The sequence below is a fragment of the Saxophila tyrrhenica genome, assembly GCF_035928015.1.
Source record: "Saxophila tyrrhenica strain CCFEE 5935 chromosome Unknown scaffold_3, whole genome shotgun sequence".
Lineage (NCBI taxonomy): Eukaryota > Fungi > Ascomycota > Dothideomycetes > Mycosphaerellales > Extremaceae > Saxophila > Saxophila tyrrhenica.
In genome coordinates, this window is record NW_027041735.1 from 1,587,088 (window position 1) to 1,611,324 (window position 24,237).

The 24,237-nt window shown below is 56.5% G+C and overlaps 10 protein-coding genes across 10 annotated transcripts; 4 read left to right on the plus strand and 6 right to left on the minus strand.

Annotated features, from left to right (window-relative positions):
• Positions 1-184: 184 nt before the first annotated feature.
• Positions 185-1,892, plus strand: LTR77_002576 (uncharacterized protein; the record flags this gene model as incomplete). The annotated part of the gene is made up of 4 exons (XM_064799835.1): positions 185-274; positions 504-540; positions 593-985; positions 1,045-1,892. The coding sequence occupies 4 exons, from the start codon at positions 185-187 to the stop codon at positions 1,890-1,892; spliced, it is 1,368 nt and encodes a 455-aa protein (XP_064662590.1).
• Positions 1,893-2,839: 947 nt separating this feature from the next.
• Positions 2,840-6,156, minus strand: LTR77_002577 (uncharacterized protein; the record flags this gene model as incomplete). The annotated part of the gene is made up of 2 exons (XM_064799836.1): positions 2,840-5,170; positions 5,242-6,156. The coding sequence occupies 2 exons, from the start codon at positions 6,154-6,156 to the stop codon at positions 2,840-2,842; spliced, it is 3,246 nt and encodes a 1,081-aa protein (XP_064662591.1).
• Positions 6,157-7,080: 924 nt separating this feature from the next.
• Positions 7,081-7,620, minus strand: LTR77_002578 (uncharacterized protein; the record flags this gene model as incomplete). Its single annotated transcript, XM_064799837.1, has 1 exon — positions 7,081-7,620. The coding sequence occupies one exon, from the start codon at positions 7,618-7,620 to the stop codon at positions 7,081-7,083; it is 540 nt and encodes a 179-aa protein (XP_064662592.1).
• A 526-nt stretch (positions 7,621-8,146) lies between these two features.
• Positions 8,147-8,457, plus strand: RPC11 (RNA polymerase III C11 subunit; the record flags this gene model as incomplete). The annotated part of the gene is made up of 2 exons (XM_064799838.1): positions 8,147-8,252; positions 8,327-8,457. The coding sequence occupies 2 exons, from the start codon at positions 8,147-8,149 to the stop codon at positions 8,455-8,457; spliced, it is 237 nt and encodes a 78-aa protein (XP_064662593.1).
• A 331-nt stretch (positions 8,458-8,788) lies between these two features.
• Positions 8,789-10,474, minus strand: LTR77_002580 (uncharacterized protein; the record flags this gene model as incomplete). Its single annotated transcript, XM_064799839.1, has 2 exons — positions 8,789-10,005; positions 10,057-10,474. 2 exons carry the CDS (start codon positions 10,472-10,474, stop codon positions 8,789-8,791), a joined length of 1,635 nt encoding a protein of 544 aa, XP_064662594.1.
• A 1,408-nt stretch (positions 10,475-11,882) lies between these two features.
• LTR77_002581 (uncharacterized protein) lies at positions 11,883-14,513 on the minus strand (the record flags this gene model as incomplete). The annotated part of the gene is made up of 1 exon (XM_064799840.1): positions 11,883-14,513. One exon carries the CDS (start codon positions 14,511-14,513, stop codon positions 11,883-11,885), a length of 2,631 nt encoding a protein of 876 aa, XP_064662595.1.
• A 226-nt stretch (positions 14,514-14,739) lies between these two features.
• LTR77_002582 (uncharacterized protein) lies at positions 14,740-17,601 on the minus strand (the record flags this gene model as incomplete). The annotated part of the gene is made up of 1 exon (XM_064799841.1): positions 14,740-17,601. The coding sequence occupies one exon, from the start codon at positions 17,599-17,601 to the stop codon at positions 14,740-14,742; it is 2,862 nt and encodes a 953-aa protein (XP_064662596.1).
• Positions 17,602-17,999: 398 nt separating this feature from the next.
• Positions 18,000-20,483, plus strand: LTR77_002583 (uncharacterized protein; the record flags this gene model as incomplete). The annotated part of the gene is made up of 1 exon (XM_064799842.1): positions 18,000-20,483. One exon carries the CDS (start codon positions 18,000-18,002, stop codon positions 20,481-20,483), a length of 2,484 nt encoding a protein of 827 aa, XP_064662597.1.
• A 1,203-nt stretch (positions 20,484-21,686) lies between these two features.
• Positions 21,687-22,629, minus strand: LTR77_002584 (uncharacterized protein; the record flags this gene model as incomplete). Its single annotated transcript, XM_064799843.1, has 2 exons — positions 21,687-22,394; positions 22,579-22,629. 2 exons carry the CDS (start codon positions 22,627-22,629, stop codon positions 21,687-21,689), a joined length of 759 nt encoding a protein of 252 aa, XP_064662598.1.
• Positions 22,630-23,119: 490 nt separating this feature from the next.
• Positions 23,120-23,641, plus strand: LTR77_002585 (uncharacterized protein; the record flags this gene model as incomplete). The annotated part of the gene is made up of 1 exon (XM_064799844.1): positions 23,120-23,641. The coding sequence occupies one exon, from the start codon at positions 23,120-23,122 to the stop codon at positions 23,639-23,641; it is 522 nt and encodes a 173-aa protein (XP_064662599.1).
• Between the last annotated feature and the right edge of the window lie 596 nt (positions 23,642-24,237).

The following is a 24,237-nucleotide window of genomic DNA, read 5'->3' on the forward strand; positions in this document are numbered from 1 at the left end:
GATCCCGCGATAACAAAACTCCTCGCCTCCGCCCCTACTTACTCTTTCTTCTACAGCCCAACGCCAACCTTCGCCCGGCAACTTGAATCTCTCCTCCAACAACCCCTTCCGCAATCGTCTGAGCGCCGCTTCCCCTTCGCCCGACAGCGCGTCCGCGAGGCAGACCGAATTCCCGCTGCCCAACATGTCCAACAACCCCTTTCTCGACCCTGCCGACGGCGCTCGCGGCGGTTCGAAGAGCCAGGGCAAGCCGAATGTACCGGATGACATATTTGTAAGTTCCGCCGGTCCAATGCTGCGCGCGCGCGCCACGGAGATTGTCGTATGCATGCACACGAATACGAACGTGCCATTTGGGACTTTGTGTTACCGCGGCGTTTGCACGATTGAAATCAGCACAAATAGCACAGGAACCGTTCACGAGAGACTCCTCTTCACGATGCCGAAGAATGGACCGCTTCACGAAGTTCAATCGAATGTTTGCTGACTTTCCTACCTTGCAGAAGGATCTTTCGCTGCTCGATAAGTCGGCATCCAATGGTAAGCACATGACACTCAAAACCCACGCATTTATGCTAAACATTTCTCTCAGACACACCACCAACTCGCCTCCCACCGCCACGCCCAGGTCAACCAGAACAAAGGCGTCCCATAGGACCGAACGACCGCCGTGATCGCTCAACTCCACGCGGACCACCCAGAGGTCCCGACAGCCCCAACAAACGGGCACCAGAGCACCGACGACGGGCCTCCGAGACCTCAGTAATGGAGAAAGAGAGAATGGACCGCCGCGAGCGCCGCAGAGAGGACGCCGACCGCCCACCGCGTACTGAAAGCGAGGAGCGCAGGCGGCGTGAAAGAAGGAAGGAGCGTGAGGAGCGGTATAAACGCGAAGGGCGCGACAAGAATGGCCGTCGTACGAAGCCTGGGCGCAACCTCGACTTGATTGACAAGCTTGATGTGACTGGGATTTACGGACAAGGATGTGAGTGCTCACGCTTCGTTCTCATGCACACAGAACTGTGAAGCTGACAATGATCACAGTATTCCATCACGATGGCCCATTCGATGCTTGCAACCCACACAGGAATGCGAAAAGGGACCGCCGTGCACCAATGGAGGCCTTCCCCGTAGGCTCGGCGAACATGGCCATGGGTGGGTCAGGTCCATTGAACAGTCGCTTGGATCTCGACAAATTCCACGGACGCGGCGAAGAAGGCTTCCAGGATTACGGCCAAACTCGCAAAGTGGCACCTGCGCCTCAGTATGTCAACCCCACCGACCGCATCGAGCAGGTCCACGGTGACGCCAGCTACGGCTTGGGCACATCAACTTTCCTGGAAGGCGCACCCGCCAGCAAGCGCGCACTCGAGCGCCGTGAGTCCGAAGACCAGACGACTTGGCAAGGCGAGCAAATGGGTGGGGGGCTGCAGCGCAAGAAGTCCCTCGCCCAGCGCTTCCGCGGTCGGGGGATGTCTGCCTCCCAACGCCGTGGCCCCAACGGCGAGGTCCGCAGCCCCGACGCTCGCTACAACGACACCACTCCAGACGCTCGCATCAAAGCCGTCAGCGCTGGCGGACCATCACACGCCCGATACACGAAAGAGAACGAGATCAACCCCTTCGACAACGAGTACGACTCGGCCTTCGACAAGAAAGGCACACAGATCAAGATCGCGGAGCAGGAGCGCCCGACGGCGAATATGTCTCGTTCGCGGACGCCGAGCAGCCCGAAACCGTATGGTCTCACTAGGAGCGTGACTGCGGATTCGGCCGTGCGGACGAGCACCGAGGAGGAGAAGCCGCAGGGCGGTGGGTTCTTGAACAGGATGAAGTCGCTGAAGGGCGGGAGGAGGGCGAGGCCGGAGCGGAAGGAGTCGTCTACCGGGTGAAGACGTTCATCCGAGCAGATGGACAATGGATCGCAGATTGGAGAGCCGCGGAGTGGAGGACCTTGGATACGAGATGAGTGGTGACGGGACGTGCAGAGCTGGTATTTGCATTTTTGAGGTGGAAGGGGGGGTGTATGATGGCATATATGTGGCAGAGGAAAAAAGGGCTATCGATCGCTGGGTATTTCCTTTGTTTCGCGGGAATTCTGGTTCAGCATGGGCGTGCGTGCAAGCAAAAATACGGATACCCCTTCCCCCTTTCAAGCCGAGCCGAATGGAGTACTGGTATTTTTCAACGTGGAGTCAGGTATTGATTTCTCGTTCGCCATATGGAATACTCTGAGCACAATTCGTCGTCGTCGTCGTCGTTCAATAGGTTGTATCGTGGTGTCTGTCAAGGTCGTAGCCCTTCGCCACTCCGCCACGTCGGATCTGGCTTCATCACTTCGTGCATGGCTTGGTAAGGTCTACCTCAACATCGCAAATTCCAGATTACCCACCTCCGCGAAGCCTCCCCGTACCTTTCCTTCCCCTCGTGCTCTCGTCCTCACATACTCAACTGCAACGCCCTCAGCAAGTCCTCATCCTGCTCTCGATCCTCGTCAACATGACACGCCTCCTGCTTTCGCCCTGGCGATGCGCTACTTCCAGCAGACTCTGCTCGCGGACGTACTCCAGTACTATCTCCTCTTCCGTCTTCTCTTGAGTCGATTTCTCTCCTTGCTGTGCTGCTTGTTGAGTGAGGAATTGGGTGCGGGTCGTGCCGGCCAGATGGCCCGGATCATCAGACGACTTCCCTACTCTGTCGTTGTTGCTATGGCCCCCCTTTGTGCGTCCCGCAGACTCTGCGCCAGCGCTCGCTCCAGCTGTTGTTCGTAACGCAGTGCTTCGCTGGCATGCCGCTGAGCTTCGTCAGCCTCGCTGGACTCCATCGGCTGGCGCAATCCCTACTGGTCGGACTGATTATCTGCTGCTTTTCGCCGTTGGTGCTGGAGTTGGGACACGTTTTGTTGGATTGCTTGGAGGACGCCGGGTTCCTCTTCGGCGTCTTCTTCTGAGGGCTGCTCGTCCGATGGTCGCGTGGTGGAGTTGATGTCGGCCGATTCGAGCGATGACTTGGAGACGGTGCTGGCGGGGCGCGGAGAGAATGGAGGACCACCCATGGCGAGCATCGCGCTTTCCGGATCTCGGGATGCAGCATCCCCACTGATGCCAGACGGAGCGGAGCTCGCGGTACGTTCGCCCTTGTGGCGGGCACCTCTGCCCTCCACGTGGTTCTGCTGTGCTTCCAGGACATCCCGCACCACCTCATCATTATTCCCTTTCTTCTTCTTCAAGGACTTCTGAATCAACTTCCACCTCTCAATCACATCCCCCTTTTCCGCGTCCGAACTCTGCAACCACTCCTCATACCCCTGTGCCACCCTCGACACGACGATATAGCTCTGCACATTACTCCCAAACAGCTTCTCCACCTCCTTATAAACGCCCTTCAGCGGATGGCTCAGAATCCCAAAGTGCGCAGCAGTCATCTTAGTCACGAACCCACCTATCCCCTTCCCCATCCCCTTAAAGAAGCCGCTCGTGCCCTCTCTCTGTGCCCCATTCCAGGGCTGAGTCCACAGACCAGTGATGGCGTCGTAGTAGCCGAGACCGAACTCTCTGCCCAAAGCTCTGATGCCGGACTTGAAATCGCTGACGCGTTCCTGCGGGCGCACCGTGTCGTCTCCCCACATCTTGGGCATGTTGTGCCAGCCCTGGGTGAAAGTTGTGGAGAAGGTCATGGGCGCTTGCACGATTGGCTTTAACATCCGGCCAAGGCCTTTGCTCGAGTGCGCGCTGCTCTGGCGGAGCATGTCGCGGTTGTTGTAGGGGGTGGGTTCGTGCTGTCTGCGGAAACGTATTTGGCTGGTGTTCATTTGTTTGGGGCGCGTGGAGCTTGATGCAATGGCCGATGTAGCTGATGAGCGGACAGAGAGTTTGGAAGGTTTCCGACTCGGAGCAAGAGATTCCTGCGTGGTCAAGCTCGTCTGACTTTGCGCCGGCGACATTGACAGAGACGGTCTCCGGCTGGTGTTTGAGGTCTCGCCTCTCGGTGGGAATGATCCTTGAGATTGCTGTTTGCTGGACGAGGACTGCACCGCTTTCCACGTCTCTGAGGGAACATCCGCTAGACCCATCAATATGCTGCTGGACGACCTACACAGCTCCGCGAACCCTCCGGAGATTGGATCCCAAGGGCCCTCATCGGTGTAATGTTCTTGCGGTCTGAACAGCTTCAAATCCTGGAAGTCCACGAGCTCCGCATTCGCCAGAGTACATGCCGCAAAGGGGCTCAGATTGATATTGGTCCGCTTGATGCGCCACGTAGCGGCTCGAGATGGTGCAAGAGCGCAACGTAGTCGGTCTACCTCGAGGTGTTGATGGAATGACTGGGCACCCGTGTCGCTACCTCGCTCCGCTGCGATCTTACTTGCGAGTTCTTTGGCGCGCTCCACACTGTCAGGTCTCAAGCAGAAGTCAATGGCATCGGATAGCTTGTCCGCCATGAGTTGCCTGTAAGGAATTGGCTCGGGACCCGCGCCTGCTCGCGCAACCATGGCGCCCCAGAAAGGCTGGTCGCCGAAGAAGGGGACGACCAGAGTCGGTCTACCTGCGGTAATCCCTGCTGCAGTGGTTCCTGCGCCGCCATGGTGGACGACGCACGAAACGTGCTGGAAAAGCCAGTCATGTGGTACATTTCCCAGCATAAACACTCCCTCCGGTACACGACGGAGCTCATCCGCGCCTAAGCCACCCCAGCCTTTGGAGAGGAGGACACGCCGACCACCGGTCTTCCCCACTGCCTCGAATATGAGCTCCGTCAAGGCATTAGGGTCGTCGAGGACAATACTGCCGAATCCGATATAAACAGGCGGTGGGCCAGCGTCGAGGAAAGCCTGTAAATCAGAGGCAGGGATGTAGTTGCCCGAGCTCAGCTGGGAAAACCCGGCGATAGATATGTGAGGGCCCCAGTCTTTCGGTTTCGGTATCAGAGCCGGAGACCAGCAGTAGGTATGAGGGATCTTGAGACGCTGGAGCATTCCGGGGGCTGCGAGTAGACTAATCGGATCCAATCGGAGACACTTTGCGCGGAATCGGTTGATGATGTCGCCGAGGCCCTGCCAGGAGAGGATCTCGATCATGGCGTAGCTTATATAGTTGGTGAGTTGCGCGTCGGCGTTGGAGGATTGGATGTTGGCGAGCGGATGGGGGAAGGCCTGCGTGGGAGAGTATGGCTGTCCAACAGATCGAGATGGTTAGCACGTCTTGCTCGTTTGTGAGCACACAGAAGGTATCAGGTTCTCACCATAGTAAACATGATATGCAGCGAAATTCCCAGCTTCTCCGCGCAATGGATGTGAGCGAAACTCGGAGGGTTAGCGATGATGCAGTCAGCAACAAAAGGTCTCGCTGCAGGCTCGGGGCCATCGTCAGTTCCAGAGGGTTCAGGGAGAGCATGCTCAGTCGTTCCATCACCAGTCTCATAACAAGACCGCCAACATCCCTGAATGTACTCGCCAACCATTCTTCTCTGCCCCCCAACATCTCCAGCAAATAGATTGCGAAACCCCGGCATCAAACCAGGATTCCTGACCATAAACGCCATCAGCCGGGACGGATCGCCGCCGATGCTGAAGAACTCCAGACCATGCTCCTGCACAAAGTCCTTGAAGGTGGGATGAGTCGCCAGACGTACGCGATGGCCGTAGGTTTCTTTCAAGACCTTTCCCAAGGCGATGAAGGGCTGTACGTCCCCACGTGAGCCGACGACTTGGATGACGATGTTCAAGCATGGGGGTGGAAGACCACCTTCCTCGCCACCCAGGGAAGGCGGGATGTAGGGAGGAGGAGGCGGCTGGCTGTCCTGCACGCTGTTGAGTTGCTGGCGTAGAGCAGGGACGAAGACTTGGGATAACCGGCGGTTGAGCTGGTTAATGCGGATGTTGACGCGGCCGTCGTCGGTGACGGAGGCACTGGTGCCCAGGCCGTCTTTCTCGTTGCGGATCTCGCCATAGGTGTCGCCATAAGCAGGAGGTGGTGTGTCGTCTTCAGAGGCATCAGGGACGGTCAAGTCGATCTCTTGCAGGAGGGCGTCGTCGCTAGTAGACTGTCGAGGACCGACTTGAGCTGTTGCGGCAGCTTGTGCCTGTTGAAGAATTGTTTGCTGTACATCATCGGTCTCCTTGAATGGGTTGTTTTCGGATATTGGTTGGTCGGCCATTGTAATAAGTAATGGGAAGATCAGGCGTTTGTGTGTCTGTAGGCGTGGGCCTTTTGAACAGAACGGACGACTCTCGCTGCGTTGAGGCCATTGCTTTCGGTTATTGCGCGTAGGGTTGATATGGTAGAGGCATCACGAGGCATCACCTTTCCTGAAACAAAATTTTTGGATTTTGTCCAAACGAGCGAGCCAATGCGTAAGGCAAAACGGTTGCGAGCAACGAGAGGGTCCGTATTAGTCATGGCCCATTTGCAAACCAAGCAATCCACTGCTTGACGAGCTATAAACCCGCAGCTCCTACTCAAACAACTCAAAACTCAGTAGAGGAAGAGAGTAAGATACGGCAATTCTGACACAGTTGCTTTAGAGCAGACCTGACGCTTATAGATGATATAATTGAAAATCCGAGCAGTCGACTAAATCTAGGGAGCCCTGGAGTAAGGAACAGTACCTAGCTACTAGCGAAGCTCAGCCACATAACGAAACAACAATTTATCCTACAGCCTACGATTGTTATTTACTATCTAGCGTCGAGGACAATATAGTAAAGTAGAACAAGAACCCGTAGTTCAACTTTCAATGTTGTTAGACATTGTTAGCCTACAGGCCCTGTACTGAATCAGTGTTTTGGCACGTACTATCTTCGCTGCAGCTCGACCTGGACATGCACAACTCCAGCTACTTCATCCATCTTCAGCAAAGCTGGCAGCTCAGCATGGACCTCAGGACGGCACACACCGCTCATGCGGCTCCATCCTCTCCTTTGGCGTTCGTGAACCGTTGTAAACCGCATGCTCCGGCAGCTCATCAGACGTAGACGGCATCCCATGCCGCCGTCCACGACCTCTCCAGCCTCAACCTATGCCTCCCCTACCCAGCAGCATCAAAGACCAGCTCCGACACCCTCTCCTCGCGCCTCGATCCCTAATCACTCTCACTCCCCGGCCCATTCGGCCTATCATCCTCGTCTTCATCCACCACATCCCCACCGGCCATCACCCCCATCTCCGCCTTCTGCAGCACCTGCCTCACGCCCACCTTCCCTCGATCCACCAAATCCACCGGGCGAAGCTTCGCCTTATTCCGTATCCGCGGATCACACCCGGCATCTAACAGAATCTCCACCACCGCCTTCCCCTCCGCCACCTCCTCATCCCGTAAACCGTTCACGTACCTTACCGCCTTATGCAGCGGCGTGTCACCATCCCTCTTCTCCGGCCCGTCGATCTCGACGCCCTCTTGATCTAGTATCAGATCCAGCACGTCGTAGGAGCCGTACGACGCGGCTATGTGCAGGGCGGAGGCGCCGAGGGCGTCGGTGGTGGTGTTGAGGAAGGTGGAGATGGTGGAGGGGGAGGGCATAGTTTTGAGCAGGTCGGAGAGGAGGGAGGTGTTGTTGCGGCGGGAGGCTTCGATGAGGAGTTCGCGCGGGGTGGCGCCGGATTCGTCGGTGGGGTCGGGCATGGTCGCAGTATCAGAGGACTTGGAGTGGGTGCTGTGTAGGTGCTCTTTTGTTGGGAGAGGTTGTTTGTAGGTGCCTAGATACGGATGTTTGCTTTCTCAGGATGTGGTTGAGAATTTGCTTCTGAAGGTGTTCTTTCAAGTCGCGCGCTTGAATCTTTCAACAGACTCCAGTATGTCAACAGTCAAGAGCTTCTCGCTCGGTATGCCGATGTCTTGACCGCAGCAGCAGGTCGTCGTCACCCGCGAAAGCGAAAAGTGAAGTGAGACGCCAGGCCCAATCAACCAACCACACCGGCCCTTACACGGCCCGAACATTTTCGATCCCGACTCATATCGCACCTCACACTTTCTATGCCAACTCTTCTCCCCACCAACCACGCCCAAAATAACAGCAAAGATGATGCTCTTCTGCCCCTCCTGCAGCAACATGCTCATCATCACCCGCACCCCCCCGCACCACTGCTCCCCGCACGACCTCTCCCTCGCCCACCAGCACCGCTTCGAATGCCGCACGTGTCCGTACCAAATGGTTCTCGACAAGAAGTATTATGATCGGAGGGAGTTTGAGGCGACCAAGGTGGAGGATGTGTTGGGCGGGGAGGAGGCTTGGAGGAATGTTGAGAGGACGGGTGGTGAGTACTACTTATTTACTACTTTTTCTTTTGGTTTGTTGGATGGTGCGGGATGGTGCTGATGAAGAGTATAGTGAACTGCGCAAACGACCGCTGCGACGGCAAAGAAGCGTATTTCAAGCAGATGCAGACGCGCAGCGCCGACGAGCCGATGACGAGTATCTACAAGTGCGTCGAGTGCGGGACGCAGTGGCGGGAGGGTTGATCTGCTCTGCCTTCCTTCACTGTTGTTGATTTGTACAAGTAATGCATGGGCAGGTGGATGGAGTTCTGGATCTCAAGGCTTTAAGATACCCAAGGGCACGCAAGGCAAAGCGGCAGAGGTGGAAAAGGAGTTGTGGTGAATAATGAAGTCGTTTTGACTTTGAAAATCTTTCCTCTCCATTGTCCATCTCTCCTATCTAGATCCTCCAGGCCCATCAACGACCTTCTCTTTTCTTTCTTCCTCATCAAGATCCACACCTCACTATACAAAAACATTACAATCATTCACCGACCGTCATGAAAGAACGGCCGTCAAAGAAGTCGGTGCATCCTCAAACCTCCTCAGTAAACCGACTACTCCTCTCATCGGTATACGTGCTCGCCGGCGTCCCGCTCCTCTGCGGTATCGTCGGCACCGTCGGACTGTGCATCCCCATCGCCGCCCTATCCCTCGCTGTGGGGGTCACAGGGGTCGCCGGCACCGAAGTGCTCGGACTCATCACGTACGGACCACCTGTATGCACCGTCGGCGTCCTCCTTGGGCCTGGGGAGAGTGCAATCTCCATCGGTCCGGCTTCACTTTCGGGTGTTGGGCCATCTGGAGGCGATTCCTGCACCCCCGTCCCCGGACCACCGTAGAAGCCATTACTATCGCGGTAGAAGGACTGACTGCTAAAGTTCTGTTCACGGTTCGGGGCGAGGGGCATATTGGGCGGTGGACTGCTGGGTCCGCTGCCGGGGTGTGGGAAGCCAGGACTGGCAATACCTCCTGCGCCGTAGCCGGGACTGCTCATGCCTTCGCTGAATTGAGAAGGGAGTTTGCGACCAGAGACGCGTGTGAAGCCGCGTTCGCTGGAGGGGACCTCGGAGCTGCGGTTGGAATGGCGGAAGAGGGCGGGGACGGCGGCTGCGAGGGGCATGAGACCCGCTCGTTCGGCCATGCCGGGGCCACCACTGCGAGACACGGTGGGGTCGTCGTCGGCGGGAGACATGGCGGAGGAGGGTGGAAGGGCTTGGTGGCCCTGTTGTCGTCGACGCTTGTACCATCGGAGGAAGACTAGGGCGATGAGGAGGATCACTGCGAGGCCGGCGGCACCGCCTACCACTCCGCCTGCGATTGTGCCGGCTGGTGGTGTCGAGTCGTCGTTGTTACTGCTGCTGCTACTGCTGCTGCTCGCTGAGCTGGTCGAGCTTGGAGCTGCTGTTGTGCTTTGTCCGACGTTGATCCCGGGAACAAAGGCTGACGACGAGATTGTGTTTTGCGCCGCCGCACTACTTGACGAGAAGGAAGGTGTGTATGTCGTTCGATCGTTGTTATTGTCGTTGTTGTTGCTCTTGGTCGACACGCGACAGTCGCCTTGTCGGTCGCAGACGGTCGTCCGCTGGCCATTGGAGAGAGTCGTGATGTATGGCTTGTTAGACCGAGTGATGGTTTGGACATCGCCATTCGACAATGTTGCCAAGATGACTGGCCTCAAAGATGTTCTTGATGTGGTGCGAGTACCGGTGCCAGAGCCATCTGTCTGACGATGTGTAGCTGTGCCGTTGGCTGTGCTGGAGGTTAGTAGGGCGGCCGATCTCGCGGGTTCGCTCGACGTACTGTTGCTGTTTGTGAGCGTCGAAGCGGAGGCCGTCTGCGAGGTGCCAGACCCGGTTTGAGTGGGCGTCGTACTATTGCTGTCGGCGGATGTAGACGTGGCTTCGGCGCCCGTCCCTGCTGTGTCTGTGCCGCTCCCAATGATGCCATCTGGGGACTCCGAGGTAGTAGCTGCAGTGGTTGCGGCCGTGTCCGTGGGAGTAGTCGATGTTGCTGTGGGTGTCACGGTCGGTAAGAGGTTGGTGACAGTCGAAAGAATGGTGCTTCCAGCTGCGTCCACTGTCGTGATGATGCTTTCCAGCGTCGCAGTGCCCAGCTGTCGACGATGCAGTCCATGGTGATAATCTTTGTCCGAATAAGCAGGCCGGTCTTGAATTTGCAAGTGAATTTCCTGGATGTGATGAGGATTAAACCGTGACATGGAGGACGAGAGTCGGTGGTGCTCCAGATGCTCGACAGAATGCGCAAATGTTGCCGAAGGCTCTGAAGCTGTGATTGTGGTTCTTGATGAAGATGGCGAAAGCCGGCGCTTCTTCTGTGGTGGTGCCGTGGAGTCGTCCATTCGAGATAGTGATGTGGGTGTATATATACAGTTCCTCGCTGCAGTCTGGCTGCTTTTGCTTTGTCTCTGACAGCAATGGGATATTCTCGAGTCCTGCCCGCTTTCGGTGATGGTCCTTTGCGTAGGCAGTATGATGACGATGGAATGGTGTGCGATGGATGACCAGGCTGTCCTCGCAGGCTGTGTGGTATGGCTGTATGAACGAGTGGACGCCGGACCAGAGGCCGACTAGTGGTGCTGTTCGCTCAGTGCCGCAGGCCGCTGGAGGGCAAAGTCGCTAATGATCGTTCGAAGGGATGTTGGGCGCTCCTATGGCGCAGATGGGCGCATACAATGTCCTGGTGGTGATGGAATCGGTGGGTGGATGTCGAAGGAGTGTCGGAGGTGGTGATGAGTGTGACGGAAGAGCGGAAATGCTTCGCACAGCAGCTGTGGTGGAGTCTCAGGGAGTGCTATAGGCAGGGGAGCAGCTCTGCATGCGTAGCAATGATGGCGATGATCCTCCTCCTGCTGCGGTGTCTGTCGCGCCGCACGCAGCTGACTGTCCGTCGTGTTGTCGCTGACGAGCGCAAGAGGTGCGAAGAAAGAGGTCAGAGGCCGTCGGACGTTGGCCGCCGATAATCTCTCTCCCACCAACCACTCTAGCCCCGAGCCAATGGCACTAAGGACAAAGGCAATTTCGGCAGCGCAGATTGAACCAGACGGCCAGATCGCGCCCTCGCTGTGCGACGTGCAGGCTGATGGTGTCCTGCTGCACTCTATCTGTCGCAGAGGGTGCATGAATGACAGCTCACTTTCTGCATACCTGCTTCTGGCCCGCTAGAGACGCAGGTACATAGTACTTCCGCACTCACTTTTTGAGCCTCAACCGCCCAAAGTCGACAACGTCAATTTCGCTGACTGCTCCGGCGATAGTCTGTGCGCTGCTGACAATCTCTCCAACAGACGACATCGATCGGAGGATGCGAACGGAGTCTCGGCTTCACATGCACGACATTCATGCTCCTGCTGACTCGCTGCAATATGCATACAGCAACATACTGCGCTCACAAATTTGTCGAGTCGAGACACGTTCCTACAGGATCTTGGACTCTTGGTTGCACGATGAGGCACCGAACTGGCGCCGTCACGTTTCTGATCACGAGACAAACACAGACTCCAGCACGTGGCCTGGTAAGAAGTATTACCATTCAAGCTCTACCTGGATCCAGGTCTCCCCATTACCCAAGACGGCATCAACACGCAATACCATATCATTCATCCTATGTCATATCCACCCCTCCTTCTCCTTTGCTCGATTCTTCACCTGCTCCCACAACCCCAATCCCTTCTCCTTCACGCTCTTCACGCTGCCTTTCCTTCGTACACCTTTTATTTCAAACCGACTTCGATCCATTCGTTCTCGGAAGGATAGGCCTGTTGCCGGTCGTGATGTGGGTTTTGAAGGTGCTGGCTCGGGCAAGGGTTGCTGCTCATTGCTGCTTGAAAGGCCGAGAGCATGCGGCTGGATCTGATGATGATGTCGGACGACGGTGAAGTTGTACGGGCGACCTTTGCTGACCTCCGCGTGGTCATTCTTCCGCCGCACTGAGGATGTAGACTTCTTGGTGCGGATGGAGCTGAAGCTCTGTAACCGTTTCGACGGATCGAGAGGGGTGGAGGGCTTTCTCTCCGGGACGCTGCGGTCGTTACGACTCTCACTGCTAGTGGTTGGTGGAGTTCTGAAGGCCATGTCGGTGAAGGGGTTGTGGTCTCTGATCTCCTTCCCACTTAGGTTCAGATGGCGAAAGCTGATCTTGCTGTCTACCTTCTTGATCGCCGCCCCTCGCAGCTGTGGCTCGAACTTTCGTGGCGAAGAGTCCAGCGTCTGCTTCAGGTCGTCTATCTCAGCTTTTACCGCCCGCTGCCGGTCAACCGATTGTTGCCTAGGTGCAGCAAAGGCTCTGCCTTGCGAACATGACGGTTGCCGTTGGAGGTCGACCAACTCGGCTGGCGAGGAAGCCGAACGTTGTCGCGCATGGCCTCTCACCCATGGCTTCGACTTGGTGCGATGATGCTGAGACTGCGCTCGCTTCTCCTCGATCGCTGCCGCAACCTGCGCGACCGAGTTGGGCAGAACGTCGAGCGAGTTGATGTGGATGAGCGTGATCGGCAGCTGCACCGAGACAAACTTCGAATTCGACAACGGTGCCGTCACGTTCAGGAAAAACCGCACCTCGAAGTACTTCCCACATCGCACTGTCGCATGCCCGCGCGGCAACTCCAGCTCCCACGTCTTCGTTTCGGAGTCATGTGGCTCCACACCATTCCAGCCTTGCAGGCCAGCTTTTACGGTCTTCCGCGCAATCACGGCTTGCTCATTGCTCTCGAAGATCCGTGCCTGGCTGACTGACTTCTCCCGGGTGGAAGCAGGTGCGTGCTTGTAGCAGAGAATATCCCGCTCCAGGCTCAACTCCAGCTTCTTGATCGCCTTGTGGCATTTATTCGCGAGATGGACATCAACAAAGATACTGCTCCCGCTGACCCAGACTTGTCGATGCAGCGCAGCAGTCAAGATCGCGCTCTCGCATCGCCCGAAATGCCGCAGCGTCAGCTCATCCGTCGCAGTCAGCGGGCTCGGTAGAGACGTCAACGCCTTCTCCGGATCATATGTGGAAATGACCTGTACATCCTGCGACGTCCGCACGCGATAATGCTTCCCGGCATCCCTAATCAACGCCGTCGCGCACAGCACGAACCGCACACTCGCGTTCTTCGACTGGAAAGGCGGCGGTCCGGTGTCCAGCGGCAAACTGACCATAAACGGCAACGCGCTCGTCGACGGCAGCAGCGTCCAGAACTTTTCCTCCGGCACCAACGGGTTCGGCGGCTCCACCAGGTTCGAGGGCGGAGGGTGTGCCGCATCAACCACCTCCGTCCCCACGGCGAGGAAACTCGCTTTCCGCCCCCCAGGCAGGTCTTCAAACCCCACCACATCCACCGACAAGGATCCCAAGCCCAGCGACCTCCGCGATTTGATCCACTCATTTTCATCAACCGTAATCTTCACCTGCCCCTCGATACTCCCGCCCCCGACGAACAGTGGCGCGGAAACCTGTAACTCCAGTTTCACCCGCGGATGTCGTGAAGCAGGGAACGCGACGATATCCATCTCCCCCGTCGTCCGTACGAACGTGCGACTCGGCATTCTTCGTGCAGCGTCAGAGCGCACGGCGTCGTGGCGTTGCTTCGCGGCTTTGACGGGGGAGTGGCTGGGGCCGTGGTTCGGCACGGTGAAGGCATCGCCTCTTCCTCTAGGCCCATGATGTTGAGGCGGTATGCTGCGTAAGCTAGCTTTCCTGCCGTGGTGGCCTCCGGTACTCCGGTCTCGGTCGCGCAGGCTGCGCTGCTGGATGTGCGTGGCGCTGGAACTCCTGCGGGGTGGGACGCTGGTGTGCGGGATGCTGTAGAGGGAGGATTTCTCGGGCGTGCTGTCCGAGTAGGACGAACTGCCTGCGTCTGCCGAGTGCGCGCGTGCGTGGGCGTGTACGAACGCCTGGCCGTGACTGTGACCGTGAGTCGGTACAGGTTTCCTAGCCATATGGCTATAGCCCGTCCTACCACTACTTCCCGACCGCTTCACCGAGCTCTTACCCCTTAACGAACTCGATCGCGTCGCGCTCGTTCTGCGCTGCTGCTGATGCTGCTGCTGCTGATGCTGGGTCTGCTGATTCGTATTGCCAGCCCGCTGCACGACGGCGTCGATGAAGCTGGGTTCGCTGAGTTCGCGGATGTCGGAGAGGGGGCGAGGCACGACTGGTGGAAGCGCGGGCGGTGGTTGGGAGCCGGGTGGGAGGTGCGTTTCGACCGGAGCTTGGTTTGGTAAGGGGGCGGTGAAGGGTGGTGGAGCGGTGAGCATTTTTGCATCTTGCTGGGGCGGCGGCGTGGTGGTGACGTGGTCTTTGCTGATGCGACGGTTGAAGAGTCTGTGGTTGCAACGACTTCCATTGTGAGTGGCTGTGCTGTTGTTCCGTGAGAACGGTATGAAGGAGCGATGGAACTCGAAAGGCAGGCAAGAGTGAAAACAAGGAGAAGGAGCAAGCACGGCGTTGCAATCGTCACTTACCACTTTCTCTTCCTACATTCTACGACCACACACTAACCCACCCCCTCCCATCAACCACCGCCCTCACCCTCCCCTCAATCCCCAACGGACTCCCCTCACACACCACAAACTCCTCCCACCCCCTCGGCCCCTGCACCCCCAACATCTCATAGACATTCCCACTCACGAACCCCAACGCCTCACTCTCACTGATCCTCCCATTCCCATTCGCAAACGCAATCCCCGCCGCCAAATACAAATCCCTCGTCTGCCAATCTTCTGTCGTGCCGATCGCTACTTTCACGCCGGCAGAATGCAGGACGTCGATGGCGGTGCCGTTGGTCAAGGGCGCGCCGGTGAGGGAGCGCCGCTGGTCCCAGGTTTCGGAGAAGGCGAGGAAGGGGGCAAGGAGCACGGAGGTGTTGGTCGCGGCGAGAGAGGGGGCGAGGAGGTGGGATTCTGCGCCGCCTATGATGATGAGACGGAGGGTGTGGTCAGTGGCTGCCTCGACTTCGGCTTTGACGCGGAGGAGGGAGGCGATGAGGTCGGCGCTGTGGACGGTGATGGCGAGGGGCATTTCTCCTGCGACTACCCGGGGGAGCCATAAATATTCTCCTGAGACGTCTGTAGCATTCGACTTGATTGCTTTGAGCAGCTTCGTCTTGAGCTGACCTACGGCTGCAGACAGCGCAGGCGCCTTCTCCGTCTTCGTCAGCGTATAGTGCAGCGCTACTTCGTCCTGCCACACAGCTCTCTCTTCAAGAGCGTGCGCAGCACCGGTTAGAAAGCCAGCGCTGATGCCCTTGTGACCTCCGTACCAAAATGTGGGTGGAGTGATTGCTCGAGTGACGCCATGCGAGTATGCGGCATCGAGGTTCTTGGTGTCGAATGTCAGCCCATCAACTGCTCGGCTGATCGTTGAGTCTGTATTGTCGCCATCTGTCGTGCTGGGCTCAGCTGTGATCTCTTCGAGGCCAAGGGAGGAGCCGAATGCTGTTAGTGGTGGTGCGATGTGTCCGTTGTGTAGAACAACCTTTTTGATACCTTGAGCTTCAGCGGCTGACAGCTCTTCCGTGCAGTCACCGGTACAAATCACCTTTCCTGATTTCAAGACAAGAGTGGCGTTGCCCTGGTCGAAGATTTGTTCATGGCCCTGTATCATGATCTTGGAAATACCGGTGAAGACGATGTCCTTCTCGTCTGATCTCGCAAGCGTACCGTCCGACTTCGAGCCATGAAGTTGAGCGCCAGAAGTAGCAGCTTGGGACATAGCCGGATCCTCGACACCCAACTCCTGCAATGGCTTGCTCCGTGGTTTGTTCAACTCCACTGGATCTTCAAACTGCGGTGTTCCATCTATCCAAACTTGAACTGGGGCAGCACCCACGCTCAACGGGTCAGAGTCCCAGACAACGACATCTGCATCGTACCCAGGCTTGATCTTCCCAATTCGATCTCCGAGACCAAGCAGCTCAGCTGAAGCACTCGTCACCCCAGCCAGCGCGACGTGGTACGGCAGTCCATTCTTGTACGCCTTCGCAGCCTCGAACACCACATGCTGAGCATTCAGCACTGGGTTATCGCTGACATAGACCGGCGTGATGCCGTTCTCCCACAGAATCTTTCCAGCTTGCTCAGAAGCGATGTAGGCTTCAGCTTTGTAGTACATGTTATCTGCGAACAGCGCTGCAGCAGGCGGGATGCCACCATATGCCCGCTTTAAGATCTCTGGAATAAGGTACGTCTGGTGCGCATGGTGGAAAGCCTGTACTTTGAATTTGAACTCGTTCGTGTGCCGGACAAAAGCTTCAAGGTCCGGAATGGTATAGCAGTGCACATTGAGCAGAACTTGATCCCTCAGCAAAGCGCCTAAGCTCTCCCACTGCAGGTCTTGAGGTAGATAGGTTTCCATGTTCTCTGCTCCCACTTTGTCCGCCGCGCCACACCAGTCATCCTGTGCCTGCACAAGGGCAGATGCTTGCTCGAAAGCATGCCGGAAGTACCACGCTTCTCCCATGCGTGAGAATGGTCCGAAGTCACGACCGACACGGCCATAGACAGCTTTTGCATTCTCTCCGCAGGCCATTTTCATGTATCGCCAAGTCTTGTCAGGATCCGCGAGCATGTCTTGAGCGCTGATCTCAGAGCGACCATCGTGTTTGCCTACGGCATGCTTGATCACGTAGGCCTCGCCACCCATGTTGTTGCCCGAGCCTGGCAGGATGAGAGAGGTCGTGACACCGCCGGACTTGATGACCTGCAACTGGTGATCCAGCGGGTTTATGGCATCTAGCGAGCGAACGTATGGTGTTATATCGTCTGACAGTTCGTTGTCGTCCGACCAGCCTCGTAGATCAGGCAGAGGGTCCACGGTCGAATGTGAATGCATGTCCACGATTCCGGTGGTCAGTTGGCGGCCATCTGCGTTGTATATCGTGCAGTTGTCTGGCAGATCTGAACTGGAGATGCCTGCCTCTACACGCTTGATCAGGCCGTGCTCCATAAGGACGTCTGCGTGAATCCAAGAGTAGCCCTTTCCGAAATGAGCCTCTTCTGATGATGTTCCAGGGCTCGGCTCTCCGGTCCATACTGTGGCATTACGGATAAGGACAGGTCCATGGCCATCAACGTAGCGAGCATTGCGCTCCCTTCTGCCCTTCGCGGACTCTGGAGCCGCTCGTAGCTTTGTGCAAATGGCATGATCGGTCCGCAGCTTGTCTGTTGATAAGATTTGAGTTTTGCGGCGCTCAAGATGAGATGAGTTGATCGAGCATAGATACAGGGTGTATGCAATGAGTGCTACAGCAACTAATCTGACGAGTCTCAGACGGCGCCGCCGCGTATCTCGTGAGACTGCATGCTCATCAATTGGAGTGTACTGCGGGAGGTCGTCTTTCTCCATGACTGCGAGATGTATTGTATCATCTCAAGATCCGAGCGGCATAGCAGTCCTCTAGATGGTAGATGAACGATTTTTAACAGGCCGGCTACAAGGTGTTGGACAACAAGACCATATCGAAGCCGAGCTGCTATTTCGTTCATGGAACCTGTCCTGCCAGTCTTGAGAGGTGGTGATGTAGAAGACATACCTGTCCCACGAGTTTGTTGGTTGCCCCGTTCGCTAGCGCCAAATAAACGACTTCGAAATCTTGAAGGCTTTCACGTCACCTCAATGCACGAACCCGCGCGACCACCAAGCTTACATACCATCCCTCGGCCAATCGCAACTCTTTCTCTGCTTGACCTCATCCAGCTTGCCTTCAGTAACAGAAACACACGATACCAACACGGGCTGTCGACATGGCGCGCCGCAGCTCAGCGCGTCTGCGCGGGCGGAACTCGTCAACACCCAAGCGTGTCTCCCTCTCCCACGATGCGCCGCTTCACACGCCACGCACCGTCCCTGCGAAGCTCAGCTCCCTGCAGGAGAATGATGAAATGCCAGGCGCATTCCCAAATTCTGCCTCCCCGGCGCCGCGACGCTCAATCGACGAGTCGAAGCAGACCACGAAAATCCCCATGAATTTCGGAGCAACCACGCCTAAGCACAACACACCCATCAGACCAACAGCAGAGGAAATGCATCCCGAGAAGCACCATCAAAGCACTGCGAAGCCCATGGAAGAGGCGCGCTGGCTGGGCTTCGCAAACATGGCGCCGCACACTGAGCCGCCGAAGCACGCAAGCAGGATCGCGACCCTCCAAGGCACGCCTACACGGTCCACCAGCACTCGAAAGCCAACCGCGGACTCGCCAAAAATCCAGTTCAGCTTCCAGCGCGAGCAGTCACTCGAGCTGAGTCCAGCCGCGAAGAAACTGATGAGTGAGAAGCGGGAAGAGGCTGCCAAGATCAGGGAGCAGATGATTGCTAGTGGTGCAAACGCAGAGGATGCAGCGGCAGCTGGGAGGAGAATTGCGACTCCGCGCGGGAAGAAGGGCCGTTTCAGCGAAGTACATCTGGAAGAGTTCAAGAAGATGGATTCGATTGCTTCACATCCATCGGCAATGCGCGCAGCTACTCACAAGACGAGCGCCAATGGCACGCCAATTCGCGTCCAGACGGAGAGCCAAAAGGTTCAGGCCACACCAAGCCCGGTGAAGTCTCTCAAGCGCAGTCCGTCGAAGGCTCAGCTTGATGAGCCTCTTCCCAAGCAGCAGCAACTCTCGCTCCCACGATCCTCTTCCAAGCCAACTTTCCTCCCGCATGGTGCACCCTCAAGCACATCGAAAGAGGAGAAGAGTGCACCCGATGATAGCTCGTCGCCAGCTAAGCGCGTTAAGAGATACGAGGCCCAGGATGTGTCGATAGCACGACCATCGTCCAAACAGTCCGACAAACCGAATCCGTCTACACCAACTGCAACGGCCAAGGCCACAAAGCATGTCAACTTCTCCAACATAGCCTCACCAACACAGTCCTCCTTGTCCCGCAACGCGAGCGTCAAGACTACCAACACCTCGAAAATCCCAGGACCGCAACTCACGCGCTCACCTTCGAAGCCGCAGCTCCAGGACAACAGCACGCAGTCCACGCAGCTCGTGCGCTCACCCTCCAAGCCGGAGCTTCAGGATAACACCACGCAATCCACACCACTTCTGGCTCGCTCGCCATCAAAGGCATGCCTCTTCTCTCGCCCGACTGCCGGTGCCTCCCAGGAAGCCGAGCAGCCAGCCAGTCCACTTCTTCAGCGCTCCCCGCTCAAAGGTTCTCTGCTCAAGAAGTCCTCAGACAGCAACGAGTCCAGTGGACCGCAAATCTCGTATCCTGCTCTTCTCTCCCAGTCGCCCAAGAAGGGGTCAGTGGCTAAGGACCACAGCTCAGAGGGGGCTAAAGAAAAGCCTGCTCCTGCTACTCCCCTGCTCGCTCGTACGCCTGCGAAGATTACCATGCCGACCGAGCGGACCGAGGAGGCGACTACGAAGATCCCAACGACTGGAAGCAAGTTACTGGGCCGCTTCAACCTTCTCCGTGCCTCTCCGATGAAGTCAATCCTCCGCTCTCCCCACCGTATGTATTCGGACGATCCTTTGAAGGTGGCCGCTGGCACCCACCTGGCTACTCCACCAAAGATCACCAGCAAGCAAGGCAAGGGTTCTGGTGAAGGAGTCACTTCCTCCTTGCAGAAGCGTGTCGACTTCAGCTCATCTACCAAGGCTCGTTACGAACGTGCTCAGAGCGAGTTGAGCAGCACGCCGTCGAAGGGTCCGACGCCATCGCCAAAGCCTGGTCGTGAAGCGGAGGAGTCGCCTAAGCCAACCGGACTGTACCCGGAACTGCCTTCTCAGATGAGCACACCGACCGTCTCGCCACAGAAGCGCCGTCAGACAGCCACGCCGGCCGACTTCACCTTCCGTGCTGGCCAGCAAAACATCATCTTCAGCCAGTCGCCAAACGCACCTCCATCGGCTGCCAGCAGCAAGCGCTCGTCTACCATCCGTCACGTCTCAGCCGAGCCTCAGCTCCCGTCCGCCCCTATGCTCGCTCCAGCTACCACAGCCAAGAAGCGCAAGTTCGACTTCGAGAACGACAACGCCGCGGATACTGAGAAGATTGTTGAGGCGTCGGACAAGGAGAACGCTGCAGAGGAGGAAGCCGACCGCCCGGCGAAACGTGTGAAGCACAGTGAGCCATCGCCTGCGAAGCCAGCCACGAAGCCGTCTACGCGCCGTCCAACGCTTGGTGTGAAGCCCAAGAAGGGAGAGGAGGTTCCCAAGGAGAAGAAGGCTTCGACGATCAGTCGCGCTAGGCTGAACGCTCTCGCTCAGCCGAAGCGTAAGGCATAAGCTACAATGGTGGATGGGTCATGATGAGCAAGAGGGCGCTTCGGTTGCCGGGTTGAGCAGGCGTTTGTCGAGCATGGATGGCTCACTTGTCGTCACACCGGCTGGATATGAGGTGGCAGCAGACGCTGGACAGGACTTTTGACTGATTGATTGAGCAAGGTGTTGGCGGAGCAGTATACTATATGGGAAGGCGCTTTGGCTTGCTTGCTTGACTAAAGGGTTTCGGTTTCGCTCCGTTGGAGGCATGTATGCATCATACTGTGTGGTATCAGCGTCTTGCAGCGGTAGCTACGATGTGGTATGAGTCTTTTCGATCGATTGTCCATGTGGTCTTGGTGGTCTTGGGATGTCCGTGGGTGTCCGCGGAGGAGTTGTGTATAAGAGAGAAGTAGTAGCTCTTCTACAGTATGATTATGTTTCTGTATCACCGAGTCATTGCCATAGACTGCCCTCTCCACTATTGAAAGATAGCATTGCGCTTTCATGTTGCTGCAGTAAGTCCATACCCCCTTCTCCAACCCGTCAATCGACGAGCCCCCAACCACGCTGTGATTAAACCCAACCATATATTTTGCCGAGATGAGACGCCGAACACGTCCTTGATCAATACTTGTTGTCGACATCGTCTGACCAGCGCTACAACTGCGTACCTTGCCTTTTTAAAATCAGGAAAGATCGACCTGCTGACGAGGATCTTCACAGGTAAGGACTGAGAGCCTGTCGAACATGTAAGAGAAGGAAGAGGTGAGATGCCATTGGACGGCCGATTGATACGCGTTGGTGACGGGGGATGGCTCATTGTTGCTCAGGTTGAGTGAAGCGTTGGGGGAGGAATCCGGGCATGCGTATAAGTCCCTCAGTCCTGGTGGGAGGTTGGAAACGAGATCCTGTTGCTTCACATTCTCAAGAAAGCGCAGAGCGATCATTCGACGGATCGGTCGTTGATACGTTTGTCCAACGTGCGAAGGAAAGAGAATTTAGATAAGACATACAGCGGCGAAGGACAGCAGGTAAGAACAAGCTCTTTGCGGTTGGACTGTTGATACGAATGCAATGATGAACGGTCACATCTCACTCGCTGTAATGAAACAGTCATGAACACAAACAGTCTTGATGACGTCTGAAACGAAAAGCTCGAAGGAGCATTTTGCATTAGTCTTCTCACAACTCTGACACAGACTGACCACCGCCACATTCAGCACCCTATCGCTTGGCCACCAGCCCTCTCAGCACATCCACCTCGGCTTCAGACCTTGCTAGCTTTAGCTTCAAGTCCTCGTTGGCCTTCGTCATGACGGCGAGGGCGTCCTCAAGCTCCGACACTCGGTCAACCTTTCGCTGACGGTACCGTCGTGCGGCTTCGGTGTTGCGTTGGCGCTTGTTCTCGCGCTCGTTTTTTGGTGGCGAGGTGGTGGAAGGAGGTGTGTAGGATCGCTTCTTTGAGAGAGAAGTTTTGCCAGAGTTGGTGGAAGAGCCAGCGTCATTGGAAGATTCGATTGGTGAAGCAGTCATGTGGTGGGTACCCGTAGTTTGCGGCTGGGTCGAAGGCAGTGGGCCAGGGGCAGTGGCAACATGGGTGCTGTTATGGTCGCCGAAGAAGAGCTGCTGGTCACTCCCGCTGTCCGTCGCCAGCAGACGATCGTTGATCGCATGCCACCTGGACATCACGCCGCCACCACCATGCTGAGGCAGCGCCAGATCAACGCCCGTGGGCATAACAGGATTGTCGAGGAAGTCGGTAGTAGTGTCGAAGATATCGCCGGTCCCAAAAGAAGTATCGCTAAAGTCGTAATCGTTGAACAAATAACCAGAGTAATCACCACAATCTGCGGCTTGTTCGAGCCCTTCTGCTTGGTACAACTGTTGCGGCAGCGGCAGAATCCATTCTTGCACGGGGGTGTCGGCCTCTACCTGAGGCCAAGGGGTATCTGGGAGAGGTGTAGAAGGGATTGAGCTGGGCCTCTGCTCTCAGAGGCCGGAGAGGAACAATGTGGGACTGAGGAGTCCGTCGAGGAGGTTGTAGGAAGAAGGGAGAAAAGAGAGGTTCAGCAGAGCTACTTCTTGTAGGCGGTTTGCTCGACTCAAAATGACTCACCGGACCACCAAGGCTCATCAGCCCAGGTTCAGCAGATCCACGGCGAGCCATTCAATGCAAGCCACCGGCTGACCTGACTGGGCAAGCGTACGACGTCGGCTCGACGAACTACTGCCGGCGCCGACGCTCTCAATGGCAGATTACCTCCGTAGCGCACTGGGTGGAGCGGAGCTGGAGTGTTTCTATGCGATGGATGTGCTGTGCGGTGAGATGGCACCTCTCGGCGACTTCTTCATCGTGACATGTCAGACGGCGGAGCAGGAGACAAAGAACGAGTGCGATAAATGCTGTCATCCACGCGCCAGCTCGTGTGGCCTAAAATTAGGTCTGCTGTCGAGTGACACCTTCCAGTCTTCCATCAGGCCGTATGACATGTACACAAACATTTTGCTTCCTTTCACCAGGGTATATCAGGTACAACGCTCCGACGAGAGCGGCTGCGTCAATCGACCCAACATTGCTCCAGACGAGGCGAATTTGACTCTTACAAAGCACGAATATTCTCACTCACTGTGTAACGTTCTATAACATACGACCGATCATGGCCTCTACATCAGGCCAGGGTAGCCTGCCGTCCCCGCCAGAGTCCTCTGCTGAGAATGACAAGAAGCAAGACAGCACCACGGAAGACAGCACCACGGGAGACAGCACCGCGCCCCCAAAAGGAGCTACTGGGGAATATCTCGAAGACCTATCCAAGCAAATCCTCGAGGTCACCTTGAACCAGCGGGACAACATGCATCCACTTGTGGTCCAACACATGTCGCCGGCATTCCGGGGTAAGCACGACGCATTGCCCAAAACGAATACCCGCGACGACCACCAGCAGAATCTGAAGAAGCACCTCGAGACTCAGCCCAACTTTCGAGTCGAGATCTTGAACCACTCTTCTGACGTGGATGACAGTCGCGGCAGGGGTACGGTGTTCCTGTGGTATAAAATCTCTGGCCTGGAGGGTGGACTGGGCAGAGAAGCAGTGGCGGTGCTTTCGTGGGAGAGGAAGCAGAACAACTGGATGATCATTAAGCACTCTGGCATGAGGGGACCATCCGGCTTCTCATGATGTCGCCACACAGCGATCATATGAACCCGGACTGAGCAATGGGAGATAAAAGTGCCCCAGCAAGCTATCGAAGGACTCCAGCTCCTGCGTACCGGACGTGAATTGCTCTTGAAAGCGTTTCTCTAGAGGCAACGGGCGCGAAGCAGCTCTGGACACCTTTACTGTACTTATCGAGCGGTTGAAAATGATACGTCATGCGATCGAGAAGCCGACTGAGATGTAGTTGTTAACGGCAGCAGGGCGATTGTGCGGCATGAACATCAGCATCCACCACACCAGTGCGGACGGCTGACTGCTGGCGTGGCTCAAGAAGCACACCGAGGTGGAAAGCCCATTGGAGCGAGCGAGACTGTTTCGCAGGACAGATCATTGTGTGCAATCTACTTGTAATGTACGTAGACAATGCTGGAGCAGGTAGAGCAGAGCAGAACATGTTGTTCCAAAATGGAAGCACGTGCTTCTGAGATACCCTGCCCAATTAGGTTTAGCCCGTTTACCCCTAGTTCGAACACTTGTGCATATCAAAACCATCTTGTCATCCATTAGCATCCGAACTCTCCTTCAGCCAGAGAAAGTATTTCTGAAGGCGTAAAGCA